At 45.5% G+C, this 14,316-nt stretch overlaps 1 protein-coding gene across 5 annotated transcripts in view; it reads right to left on the bottom strand.

Annotated features, from left to right (window-relative positions):
- The window catches only part of KIF13A (kinesin family member 13A), a 185,215-nt gene that overhangs the window by 108,500 nt on the left and 62,399 nt on the right, over nt 1-14,316 (bottom strand). For 4 of the 5 annotated variants that reach the window (XM_084795083.1, XM_084795085.1, XM_084795084.1 and 1 more), the window contains exon 3: nt 5,235-5,247. The exons of the other annotated variant lie outside the window; for it this stretch is intronic. In XM_084795083.1, coding sequence (XP_084651209.1) covers nt 5,235-5,247 — 13 coding nt within the window. The remainder of the gene's footprint in view (nt 1-5,234; nt 5,248-14,316) is intronic. 5 annotated transcript variants of the gene reach the window in all.

The following is a 14,316-nucleotide window of genomic DNA, read 5'->3' as shown; positions in this document are numbered from 1 at the left end:
GCATTATCCACTCTCCTGCCGGAGATCATCCTTGCTGTCGTGTTTGGCAACCATGAATCAAACTGCCATAAACACTTGTGCGCAGTGATACAAACTTTCAGTTGGCTGGGTAAATTCCTAGAAGTTTGATCACTGGGGTCATGTGGTAAGAATATATTTAAGTTTTTCAGGAGCTGTGGACTGTCTTCCAGAATGCCTGCACCATCTGCCTCATTTTGCCAGCAACAGCAGAGTTCCTGCTGCTCCACGGCCTTCATTTTGGTTCTGTCAGACCCTGAGATGGTAGGTTCCTAAGGGTGTGCAGTGGTATCTAGTTGTGTCAATGTAGATTCATTTGTTTGTTTGTTTGTTTGTTTGTTTAACACCTGTGCATCCTTTTTGGGGAAATGTCTATTCGGATATTTTTGTCCATTTTTAAACTGAGTTTTCTTTTCTTTTCCTGAGTTTAAGAGATTTTTGTATAATTTGGAAACAGTTCCTTTATTGGGTATTTTCTAAATATTTGTCCAGCATACAGCTTTTCTTTTTTACTTAACGTTATCACTGGCAGAGGAGAACACCGCATCTTTTTTTTTTTCTTTTATGTCGTGCTTTCAGCTTGTCTCTGGAAGGTCATCCCAGAGCCGCAGTCACCTCCTCCCCTGTTTACCTTCTGAAAGCATTCCAGAGTTGTATTTTACATTGAGGCCTATGATCCATTTTGAATAATTTTTTTTTCCTGAAGAATGGAAGCTCTCAGTTTACATCTAAAAAAAAAAAAAAAGGAAAAAGAAAAAAAGGGGGGGGGGATCTTCGGTTGTTTCCACATCTTTTGTCTCTTTATCATCTCATTTTAATATTATCTACTAACTTATCTTCCAGTTCCACCAGCCTCTGTTTTCAGCTTCATCTAATTTGCTATGGAATCTTAATATAAAATTTCCAATTTCGGTTTTGCACTTTTGAGACTGACAATTTTTAGTGAGTTATTGATTTCTTGAGTTATCTACTATCCACTTCTTGCTAACATTTTTATTTTTATTTTTTATTTATTTATTTTTTTATTTTTTGGTTTTTCAAGACAAGGTTTCTCTGTGTAGCCTTGGCTGTCCTAGACTTGCTTTGTAGACCAGGCTGCCTCTGCCTCCTGAGTGCTGGGATTAAAGGTGTGCGCCACCATGCCCAGCTATTGCTAACATTTTTCAATCTGAGTTTTTGTTTTAAATCTCCTTGAACATAACAAATGCGTTTAAAGTTTGGGCCTGACAATCTGATATCAGAAGCATCTGTGAATCTCTTTCTTGCTTTTATTTCTGCTGGTTCTTATTCCTTATCTTGTGTGTACTTTCTTGATCTTGGAATATTTGTTTCATTCTGTGTGTTTGCTTCGCATTGCTAAGGGTTGAACCTGGGACCTTGTGCACACTAGGTTAGTGCTCTGCTGCTGAGACACAACCGCAGCGATGGACAGTTTTTAAAGATGGCTGTGGAATCCCGAGAGACATGGGGTCACATCTGTTTCTTCCTGCAGTTTCTAGGCACCTGGATTCTGGGGTTGCTTTATTATGACATCAGGCCTTGAGGTTTCCTGGACCGTGCAATGACTTGGTATGACTTATTTGTTTTAGTTAGTGTTTTTTGTTAAGTTTGTTTGTTTCTGAGACAGGGTCAGTGTCTCACTATGTAATCCTGGCTGGTCTAGACCAGCTATGTAGACCAGGGTAGCTCTGAACTTGTGGCAATCCTGCTGACTCTGTCTTCTGAGTGCTGGCATTACAGGCTTTGCTCTGTCCTAGTCAGAGTCTCACTGTGTAGCCCAGGTTATCCTGCCTCAGCCTCCTGAGTGTTGGGATTACAGGAAGGTGCCACCACGCCGTAACACTATGACTTCAGACCTGACAGCAACCACCTGCAGCTGACTCCCATTGGCTTTTCCTTCACGTGCCACCTAAGGCCTGGTCTCAACCCACTATGTGGACTACAGCACAGGGAATTTAGCAGGACGTCAGCTCTGGCAGGGTCTGTATGAACCCCTACACCTTGCCCTGTCCTACAAAGCTGCCAGCAACCCTGCTCTTGTCTCTCTAAGTTTCTGGGTGTTTTTTGGACCTTAGTCTAGTAATCCCTCACTACCTCTGATATATCTCTAGTTCCTTCAAGTACAGGCTCGATTTACTTATTTATTTATTTATTTATTTATTTATTTATTTATGAGATAGGGTTTCTCTGTGTGGCCTTGGCTGTCCTGGACTCGCTTCATAGACTAGGCTGGTCTCGAACTCACAGAGATCCACCTGCCTCTGCCTCCCTGAGTGCTGGGATTACAGGTGTGCATCACCGCACCAGGCTCAATCACCAGCTTTAAAAACATAATCACATTTATGTACCTGTGTGTGTATGTGTGTGTGTGTGTGTGTGTGTGTGTGTGTGTGTGTGTGTGTGTGGGTGTGTGGGTGTGGGTGGGTGTGTATGTGTGTGTATGTGTGTGTATGTGTGTGTATGTGTGGGTGTGTGTGGGTACATGGATGCCAGGGTGTATGTGTGGAGGCCAGAGGACAACTTTGGGGAGTCCAATTTCTTCTTCCATTACACGGATGGGTCCTGGGGCTTGAACTTACATCTGCACCCCAAAGACAGGCTTTAAGTGTTTCAGATGAACTCAATGGAGGAGGTGGCCCTGATTCCCTGGAATGTCATTTCTGACCGCAAGGTCAAAACGGGAACTTCCATCCTGCAAACTTCACACACTTGGCTCCCGAGGTCCCAGCACAACTGACTTCACATTGCACACGTACTCAGCTCCCCACCATCACAGTGCCAAGACTAAACCTGCTGCACATACAAGTTGCGCCTCCCTGAAATGATTTGTTAAAGGGAATCAACTCATCTGCCCTGAGGCCTCTGATCACTGGTAGCCCAAACCCTATCATCTTACAGAGCATTAAAAGTGCCTTTGTTTTTCTCACTTATCTTTAATACATATATACCTTATATCCACTTCTGTGTCTTTAGTATATTTTACTCTATTTTATCCCTTATTTGGCTTTAGACCACTCTTTAGGCTTCCCAGATGCTCTTCACAGAGTGGATACTGGCTAGTCAGTGTTTCAATGGTATGTTCTTCACATGATGGTTTAACACTAATGTGAGTTCTGCGAATTCCATGGGTCGTCTTGGGAATAACAACCTTTAGCATACACTATGTATTCAGGCGCGAACACAACCAGAATGTTCTGCGTAGAAGGCAGTAGAGAGTGTTAAACACGTTTTTGTGCCTTGCCGGCATCAATTGCTTTTCCTTCAGTGGGCGGCCGCAGGTGGAATGGTTCCAGTAACACACTGGCTTTTTTGTGGGAACCAAGTTAACTCCTTACCAGGATGAATATGTGCTTTGAGACCTCTGGGAGTACAGGAAAGAAACAGACAACTAAAGGAGCACACATCCCCCAGGAGCAGAACACTTTGCAGACTGTGAATTTAGGGATGGCAATCTCTGCAGGGAGCACTCAGTGAGCACTCGGGGAGGATGGTCGTGATCCTCCAGATCTGGCCACGATGAACAGCGCAGCTCACACTAGCTACCGCCTCTTTCTGAAGACATCCCCTAATTTTTATTCAGGGCATGCCTCCCTTGCTGGAGTTCAAACTCTCAGTGCCAGAGATAACAGGAATGACGCCTTCAATAAATACAAAGCACGAAAGAACATTTTCTCAGTTTTCCATAATCCAAGAGCTACGTTAGAGTTTTCTTCACAGCCCCAGGGGAAGTAAGTCTGTCTCATCACTCTTCCACACTCCCATATGTCCTAGATTCTGACCATATGGAGAAGGAGTTTGCCCTGATCCTATCTTACGTAAGATGGCTATAATTAGTGTCACTAGCCGGGGTTGGTCAAATTTCTGTTGGCCGGAGGTACTGAACATCTCTCTTACACTTAGCAACAGGCTCCCTGGTGATAAAATCTACTTTCGCTTACTCAGGCCTGGTCACTCAAATACCTCCGCATGCCTGCTCCATGTATTCTTGGACTTTTGGGGTTTCCATCAGTAAAAAAGTGTCATCAAAAGTTGGCCAAGGCAGTAGGGCAGCACTAACTAGCGCTCATTGTAATGAGCTAGGAACCCTGACAGAGCATATGGAATCAGGGTGGGGATGGATCATCTTTATCTGAATGTGTGGAGGACCATTCCAAAGATATTAATTCTTCTCAGCAGGACAGAAGATTGTCTGAGCAATTTACTGAATTTCATTCTGGAGAAGCTGTTTCTACTCTCCTGATTGTCTTGGTCACTACTGTGGTAAACCGCTATAACCCAAAGCAGCATGGGAGGAAGGAGTTTATTTCAGCTCATACCCTGAAGTCTATGATCCAGGGAAGTCAGGACTTGAGGACTCGGAGGCAGGAGCTGATGCAGAGGCCAGGGAGGGATGCTGCTTACTGCTTGCTCCTCATGGCTTGCTTAGCTAGCTTTCATTTCTTGTCTTGTGTTTTCTTTTTATTTTTTTTTTAAATCAGTTTTCTTTTTCTTTTTTGAGACAGGATTTTGCTGTGTAATAGCCCTGACTGTCCTGGAACTCTCTTTGTACACCAGGCTGGCCTCAAACTCACAATAATCCGCCTGCCTCTGCTTCCTGAGTGCTGGGATTAAAGGCGTGCACCACCACGCCCAGCGCAGCCAGCCTTCTTTTAGAATCAGGACCACCAACCAGCCCGGGGGTGGCACCACCCACAGTGGGCCAGGCCTTCCCACATCAATCACTAATTAAGAAAATGTTCTATAGAGCTGACTACAGGTGGGTCTTACGGGGGGGGGGGGGGGGGAGGGGGCGTGTCCTCAATTGAGAGCCCCTCTTCCCATACGACTCTAGTTTAAGTCAAGCTGACATTGAACTAGCCAGAACAGTTATACCAACCACCCCGGTTCTCTACCCTCAGCCTGTGGGCCAACAACTACTTCTCCTTCTTATCCCTTTCCATAAGGACAGGACAGAACCAATCACCTGGCAGACAGCTCTACGGAGCCCAGCACCTTCTAAGACTAACAGTGGGTGCCAGTATTTTGCGAGCGTAGAGTAACGTGCTGACTTTACATCAGGGCCAGCATAAACTGCTGGCTCAGGCTTAGCTTTCAAAACTAGAATGTTAGTCTTAGTTCCTAGGTGGTCAGGACTTAGCCATGGGTTCCTGTGGTGAGTTAGGCTCCTAAATGCATACTAAGTCAGTACTGATGCCCAGTTCCATGCCAGTACTTACCTTGGGAGGTTTTCTTCGTGATGAAAAGAAAAAAATTCAATAGCCGAGATACAGAAGGTTGTCAACACAATGGCCACATCAGAGGGAAACAATGAAAGAGAGAAAAGAAAAGGAAAAAAAAAAACAAAAACAAATTCAGCAACTTTGTAATGGGATCTGGAAAAAAAGTCACACGTCACTAGCTGTCTACGGTGACAAAAGCTCTCGGTGTAACTCAGAATCTGCGCACACATAATAAACGTCTGCCCTGGTCTTACAGAACAGATGTGGACATTTGTTGACAGGATTTAATGGTCCTAGGAAATGCTAGTGAAGGAACATGGGGTTACAGAGACACTAGAACCATTACTACACATAGCTAAATTCTTTCTTTTAATGATTTATTTATTTATTATTTTCTATACAGTGTTCTGTCTACCTGCACACCTGCACACCAGAAGAGGGCATCAGATCTCATTACAGATGGCTGTGAGCCATCATGTGGTTGCTGGGGATTGAACTCATGACCTCTGGAAGAACAGTCAGTACCCTTAACCACTGAGCCATCTCTCCAGCCCAGCTAAATTCTTTTAAACCAGCTTTCCATGTAAATTTTTCTTCCTGGCTCCCACCTTATTTCTTTTGAGACAAGGTGTCATGCAACCCAGGCTGGCCTTAAACAAGGAATGACAGAGGGTGACCTTGAATTTATGACCCTCTTGTCTCTGCCACCTGAGGGCTAGAATTATAGGCAGGTACCACGGCAGCTGAGTCCTGTGGGGTCAGGGATCAAACTAAGGGCTTCACGCATGATAGGCAAGCACTCTTACCACCTCAGGTACGTCAAGGGCCAAACCACCCCCAACACATCCCATCTCCTCCATCCCAACTAAGTTACATTCCAACCCTATGTTTGAACTTTTGTATGTTAGTGCTGACATATACACTTATTTTCCATTGTTAGGTACATATACTCTAATATATATGAACCGTGGTACTAGATGCTAAGTTTTAGGTAAAGTTGGCCTACGTTAGGAAAATACTCTACCTCTGAGCCACATGACCAGCTCTACAGTGTTCATTTTTTCACACTAACAACTCAGAAACGATTACAATTACACTCAAACAAAATACTGAAAAGAGAAGGCTTCAAAGTAAGGTGATATAAGGTTGATGTGCTTTGTAAATATTTTCCTTATGCATAGAACTCAGAACGTGAATTTTGATTTTTAGGGTGTGTATTCCTAAGACAGTTCTCGGATTTCCTGATCATACTCTTATTATGTCAGTTCATAAATGTAAAATAACTGTCAAGAAACGGGGACTTTCCCTATGCCTTCACTGCAGTCAGAACCACGGAATCAAAGAACTAAGCTGAGGTGTGATGGTGCACACCCCCACGCCCATACCCAAGTCTGTGAGCGGCACAGAGGCAGGAGGGTTGCCACACGTTTGAGACAAGCCTGTTCTACGCAAATTCCAGAGGGACCAGGACTACGGAGCAAGGTTATGTCTCACAAAGGGGGGTAATTTAATTTAAATTCAAGGCAAGAGACACGTGAATCAAACAGGGGGGAGGGGTGGAATGGCATTGGGTTTTCTCCAGCACTAGGTTCAACCATCTCCATAGAACTCCAAGGGCCCCCCTAAAAAGTCCCTGTGTGCTTGCCTACCTCGGGCAGTGGGGATTCCATATTTGGCTTTTAGTTTTTGTCTGGTCTAACTGGTACCCAGGCTGTTACCGAGCTGAACAAATGAGTGAGTCTATCCACCCAACCAAGACAGGTCCTGCGGATGGCGCGATGAAAACGCACAGGTGTTTTTAATTCTAACCAGGCCAGAAGTTTCACTCTATACTCAGAGCTTGAGTTTTCTGCAGAGAACTTTCTCTTAAGACTCATCTGGACACATCTGCTTTGTGCAGGAAGAGGAACGGAGGTCTAATGCCCTGCACTTTTAATGAAGCCTCTTGCTTTACTTTATAATTTTATTTTATTTTTTACATTTTTGAGCCACTGCCTTATTTGACAAAGGAAAGGCACTTGAGTTATGTCAGGGAATCACAGGAAACAGCATGTGCCGAGTTAATAAAATTCTGTCATCCTTGAGCATCCATGGGGATAGACCCCCAAATCCACGATGCTCAGTTACCTCATATAGAATGTTACAACACTCACATATAACTTACGTACACCTTCCTATGTATTTAAACCATCTCTAGACCACCTAGATAGGTAAGTAGGCATAGTGCTGGCCTGTTAAGGGAGTAATCAGAGTGTCTGCACAGTCAGCACAGGCCCTATTAAAATTCTGAATATTTGTGATCTGTAGTTGGTTGAATCAAAGGACACAGCATCTACACAGAGGGCTCACCATACAACTTCCCATTTTAACTAAGTCCCAATTACACGAGACAGGCTAAAGGGAGCCTCAAAGAGCGCTCCAGGGTCATGACAGCATAACTTCCACTGCAATCCCACAATGCTCATGGCTAGCAGCAAGGAATCAGTGTTTTGGTCTCTAGCCAGTGGTACATTTCCCCATGTAACCAGCCAGAAATTCCACTCTCCTCTCTTCACTGACATTCCAAGAGGATATTTCCCCCCATGCCTCTTGGGGGGGAAAAAAATCAATCCCATGTCAGCTTTTTAGGTGCTTTGAAAAGTGCACCCTGTTGCTTGGGAAGACAGAAGCTCACCTTGGGAAAACAACATAACTCAGCTACTTTTGTCCGTGCTGTGATGAAGAATGGCTCAGGGGTGGATGTGAGGCTACCCTCACACACTCAGTATTTGGTCTAGAAAGCAGGAAAGCACTCTTCTAACATATAACAGGCAAGCTCTTTAGAAGGTGGGAATTAGCAAGGGGCAGCCGGGATGCCCAGATAGATCTCCAGAGGTCGTGAGACAAACTGGAGGGGCGCAAGTCTCCCCGGACAGTTAGGTACTGCTAGCAGGTTAAGCCCTGTTAGATCACTCATCTCGCTTTCTTGTGCACACAATGTTCCCAATGACTTTTTTAAAAAAATTAGTTTTTATTTTTGTTTTAATTTATGTATTGTTTTTATTTTATGTGTTTGTGTGGACCTGAGTATATGTATGTGCCTCAAAGCACAAGTACAGCAGCAGTGGCCAGGGAAAAAGAACGAGACCAGTGCCCTGGGGCCAGAGTTACTGGTGGTTTTGAGTGCAGATGTGGGTGCTAGGGACTAAACTCTGGTCTATGTACTCTTAACCGCTGAGCCAGCAGCTTAAGGACTCAACCTGGCTAGTAATGCCTGTATGTCACTCATCTATGGTTGTGAACAAACACTTTCGTTTTCTTTTTGAGACAAGATTTTACTATGTAGACCAGGCTGGTTTTGAACTCACAAGGGATCCGCCTGCCTCTGCCTCTCGAGTGCTGGGATTAAAGGCATGGGCCGCCACACTGGCTTTATTTTTTAGAGAGAGAGTGTGTGTAAATCTGTGTACATATGTGTACGCATGTACGTGAGCCTACACATGTATATGAGTGTGATTTATTTATTTGGGAGTGGTCCAGGAGCTTGGAGTGTGGGAGTTGGCTCTCCTTTCACATATAAGTCCCAGGGACTGCACCCAGCCCATCTGGCTTCGCAGCGATCACCTTTACCTGCTGAGCCCCCTCAGCAACCGAGAGGCTCCTTTTTTGAGCTTTATGTCTTATATTGGAGTGCTCCTTTTCCATCTCTGAGTTTGTGTGTCACAATGTCTTACAGCTACACACAGCTGGGATGAAAGGTAGGACAGAAGGAAAGTAACGTGCATCAGAATCACGCAGAGGTGCTGCATCCCAACTTCCTAGGCCATCCTGCCCACCCTGCCCACACAGCCAGGACCCAGAAAACACACTGACGGTGGAGGACAACTCCTACCATTTCTCCTTTTGGGGACTATCACACAACTTTAGACCACCTTACATCTCTTTTCCCTCCACCTTGAAGTTTCAGGGTAAACTGAGGTTGGGACTCTGACCTCAGAACAGAAAGGGCAGTTGGGAGCAGGGAGCTAGAGGAAGCTGATGCCAGGACAGATTTCTGGAAAACCCCACACATTTTCCAAACCACATATTTAGAGAGTTATTGTGAACTAACTCCACAGACAGTGGGCTCTTCATACCTATGGCACTTTCCCCTCTAAGTGGACTTCGATATTCTTTTTGTTTGTTTGTTTGTTTTTTTTTTGTTTTTTCGAGACAGGGGTTCTCTGTGTAGCCTTGACTGTCCTGGACTCACTTTGTAGACCAGGCTGGCCTCGAACTCACAGCTATCCGCCTGCCTCTGCCTCCCAAGTGCTGGGATTAAAGGCGTGCACCACCACGCCCGGCCTGACTTCGATATTCTTAATATAACCCTGCAGTGATGGGCGCTTTACATGGCCCTTACTCTTAGAGCAGTGAGCAACACATAACTGGAGACTGTTCTACCAAGCACACCCAGGAAGACAGCGCTCACTTTGCCCAAAGTTCCACCCGGAGGAGACAGATGTGGGAGAAGAGGGACTGCTCTGAGGCAGGTGAGAACAAACAGCTGCCTGCGTCTCCATTATCAAGTTCCAGCTCAAAGAACCAGAGGGAGGATTCAGCTGGGTCTCTGGAGATAGAGTGTGGAAGGGAACGGTGACGTGTTGGGAAAAAAGAAAAAAAAAAAGGGCTCAGCCCCTATCCTGGACTGGTTGAGCCAGCTGTTAGCAATCTGCTGGAGCTGAAGAAATAGCCACAGGGGCTGATACTGATACAGACAAACCCGGACAGAAAGGAGGAACAGGGAGGCCAATCTAGAGGAAATCTTGACATGCTGCCTAGTGCAGTGTGAGTGACAGGGCAGGAGCATCCCTGAATCCCTTCCTTCCCACTGGCCGCTCTCTGCTGTCTGTCATGGGTGAATTGCCACAGTGACACACACACACACACACACACACACACACACACACACACACACACACACATCCTCCTCTCAAACCTTCTCAATTATCAGGTCATGACTGACCTGGATTAAAAGGCAGAGAGAAACAGCCTGTTGCAGACTCTTTCTAAAGCACCGAGCAGAAGGCCGTTTCCCACTTTTGGAAGTTCAAGGCTTATCTGTTCCATGGCGGAAGTTCAAGATGAGTGTGGGCAACTCAAAGTTAAAAGAGGGTGGGGCCAGAGGTCATGGGTAGAGCATTTGTCTAGTGTGTGTGGAGGTCCTAGGTTCAAACTCCAGCACCAAAAAAAGAAAAAAGAAAGAACTAAGCAAGCCTCAAATATCTGGGACTGAATGAATGATAAAATAGACTTTAACTACATTTTATATATAGTGAAACTTATTTTATACCAAAAAGCAGCATTTTTTTTCTTCTGAAACTTTTTGTTGTTGTTTGCTTTTAATTGCTAAGTAAAATTGCTCAGAAGTTCATTTTCCTGTGTTCAGGTGATTAATAAAGTTTACTGTGAAGTATAAAACTTGGATGACTTTGTATGAATACATCCATATGCTATTAGCCTAAAATAATGATGGCCATGCTGTCTTCTCTGTACTCTTCCAAAATTGAACTGGGTCCACAAAACACACAGAATCTTCTAGAACCACATGACGTTGTTTTATGTAATGGCTATCTGTCAAGACTGGCTTCTCTGCCTTGTTCCCAAATGTTATTATCAATGTGGGGCAACACCCAAATCAGTCCTCAGACAGCACAGCTGGGATCACAGGCGCCAGGTAAGCCCACGTGCAAGGCCAGGACTGTCTCTATGGAGCATCTCTTTGATGCGTTCACCAGCAACTTCCCAGATCTGGCTCCTGATCACTATGGCTACGACTCCCCAAGGATGGAGACACCTAGCAAGAAGTCACACTGGGCTTAACCAAAGCAAAATGAAGCAGAGAGGAAAAAAACAATGGGTCTTGGGCAGTTTTTTTGTCCTGTCTGCAAAAAGCATCCCACAGTGCAGTCTGCCAAACACGACAGCACAGAGCACACGGACTGGACTCAAACGCCAGAAGTGAGCTGGGTATGTTGGGCCCTGCAGTTCCGATTACTCAGAAGGCTGCGGCAGACGGAGTACTTGAGTTAAAAAAAAAAAAAGCCATATCAAAACCATGGCAATCCTTACCACAAGTCAAGAGTGAAGCATTCTATGAGGTCAACCTCAGAATACAATGCGTCTCAGTCTAATTGAGCCTTTTGGGAGGGGTCGGTGCTTCTTAATTTTCTGTTATTACTTTTATTTCCAAATTAACTTTCCAGTCGCATGAAATCTTGTACCACTTATCTATGATACCATAGCAATAATATTTTTTCCTTTTTCCAGTACTGGGGATCAAAACCAGGGCCCTCACACATTCAAGAAGCACTCTGCCAGTGAATGACATGTGACTTTCCTATATCAAGGAGCCGGAAACTAACCCCAGGCTCCGTGCAACGGCTCCTGAAGGTCTAAGTGAAGGCCCACAGTGGCCTTCTGTGAGAGCCTATCGCAGCAGCACGGCGGTTACAGGCGTAGATGCTAATGCTGAGCCTGACCCAATCTCACACCACTACCATATAGCAAGGCAACACTGGACGTGATGTTTGAACTTTCAGTGCCTCGGCTCTCCCAGCTGTCACGTAAAAGATGCGGTGATGGTTAGCTGAATATTCATAAAGCCTTTGGAGGAAATCAGAGTAACACACAGGCTGCAAGAGCCTCCACTCTCAGCTGCTTCTTTTACCCACAATGCCTTCTCTGCACCTGGCACCTGCCGTTCTGACGCCAGATGCTTGTTAACGCTAACAGCCTGCAGGACAGGCCACTTGAGGGCTCCACACCAAGAGGCCCCTGACTCAGCAGCCCACTCACTCCGCAAGGCATCTGTGCAGAGCTATCTACTTTCAAGGTCACATTGAGTTGAGTCACCAAGGCCGGAAATTATGCCTATTACAAAATGAGATCTTAGGAGGCATGCGACGGGCAGGATGTCATTTTCCATCCCATTTCTAACACAGACCTGGGAACCACAAATGAAGATACCAATGATATACATGTGACAGAAACCACACTGGTAGCATTTAAAGCAATGCCTTCCTCTAGGTTACAATATACATGATTTAAAAAAAAATCAAGACAACACCACAGGAATAAAAATCTTTGGTTTTTAAACAAAACAAAACAAAAAAGATTCAACATAGGTAAGAAGAGATCCACAGATCTATTTTAAACTCCATCCACTCTGGGCCCAGGGGTCACAAGCAGGCAAGTCTGAGGCCAGTTTGCAAAGGTTTAGCATCACTACAAGGCAGTTGTAGATTTCTCTTCCTGCTATGCCAGACACCACGCAACACCAGCTGTGACACCCACGTCCTTTTCATTACTTCCATATGAATTACAAGCATCTCATTTGCACGTGCTATTTATGTGGTCAAACACAGACAAACACATCATTTGCCCATTAGGCAAGCTGCCAACAGGAACCCAAAGAAAGCCTTCCTGACAGAATTCTTCAGGATTACACAGGCCCTGGAAAGTCCAGCCCCAAATCCATGATTTGGGCATGTTCTGGGGGAGGGGAGGGAAGAGGAGGGGAGGGGAGGGGAGGGGAGGGGAGGGGGAGGGGAGGGGAGGGAAGAGGAGGGGAGAAGTGGGGAACTCAGAACTGTTAAGTCCACGCAAACTCCCAGGTAAGGCACGGTCTGACTGAGCCTGAGGTATGAAGAGGCCTGAAGCTTAACGGTTTTCCCTCTGCTGTGACCAGAGCTGCTCGTCTGCGAACAGGCAACAAACAGCCTGCACGGCAACTTCCACCCTACCTTAGAAAGCAGCAAGAGAAAGGGAAGATTGTTAAATGCTCTGAATTGACAATCTGGATTATAAAGGTGCCAGCACTACTCCAAAACTAGAAAAGGCCAAATCAACTTAAAAGATAAAAAATAAAGAGAAAAAAAAGTGAACCCATAACTTCACAGAGCTGCCAGTGGGGTCTGTGTGGCCACTGGAGGCTCTGCTGTGTATCCATGACAACCGAAAGCTTTCCTCACACTCCCTCACCATCTCTGAGAGACAGACACTGACATTATAGAGCATATGCTATGTGCTGCAAATCATTCTTGACACCTTATCTATGAGTCCTGCCTTGACCAAGAGGTAGAAATTACTGCCTCGTTTTCTCAGATGAGTAAGCACATGGGGTTCCGCAGGATGACTCAGCAGGTAAAAACACTTGCTGCCAAGCCCAAAGATCTGAGTTCAAATCCCTGGGACCTTCATGGAGGAATTAAAAAAAAACCTCCCGCTAGTTGTCATCTGACCTCTACCCATACATGATGTACACACACACACACACACACACACACACACACACACACACACACACACACACACACGATGTTGGAAAAAAAAGTCTCCTTTACAAAATAAACTAAGTGATCCGCAGGCAAGGCAGTAATGAAAACTAGTTCAGACCTTTTGGGGCTACCCTTCCACGCAGAATGTCTTTCTACTCTTCTCTTGGCTTGAAACCCTGCAACAGCTTCTTATTCTTACAGGGGAATGGACAGACAAATCTCTGACTGTGTCCACAGAATGCGGTCTCCCATTCTTACCAACCCAGCGCTCATCACACTCTCCCTCTGCCAGCAACCCCCACCCCCACCCCTCTCCCCCACACTGCCTCCCTCCGCCTTGGCACAGGACCCTCCCTTGAGACCTTCCCCCAGCCCCCCATCCTGGGCTCCGACTTGATTATTGCTCCTTCTTTGGCCCTTTCTCCCCTTTGCAGCAAGCTGCTCCAGGGTGATGACCAGGTCTTTCTGGCTCACTTTCGTCTATGGCCAGCTTCTAGAATTGTGGGCCACGATCTCATATGTGGTTACGTACATAATATGGGGGGTGGGGGTGGGGGTCACAAAAAGCTTGACAACGGCAAATGATTAAACATGCAACGACTAAACATGCACTCAAATCACATGTGTGATGAACCTGAGTTTTTCCAGGCTTGTTCGGTTTGTATCCTGACTTTACTGCTTGGTGCACATGAGCATACCAGGTGATGCTAACGTACTCTACCTGAAACACTGCGGCCCGAATTTAAAACTACCATGTATCAGGCATCAGAGTGTCTTTACTG

This window comes from Acomys minous (assembly GCF_964271855.1).
Source record: "Acomys minous genome assembly, chromosome: 9".
NCBI classification, from domain to species: domain Eukaryota; kingdom Metazoa; phylum Chordata; class Mammalia; order Rodentia; family Muridae; genus Acomys; species Acomys minous.
This window is presented reverse-complemented; position numbering and strand designations above follow the sequence as displayed.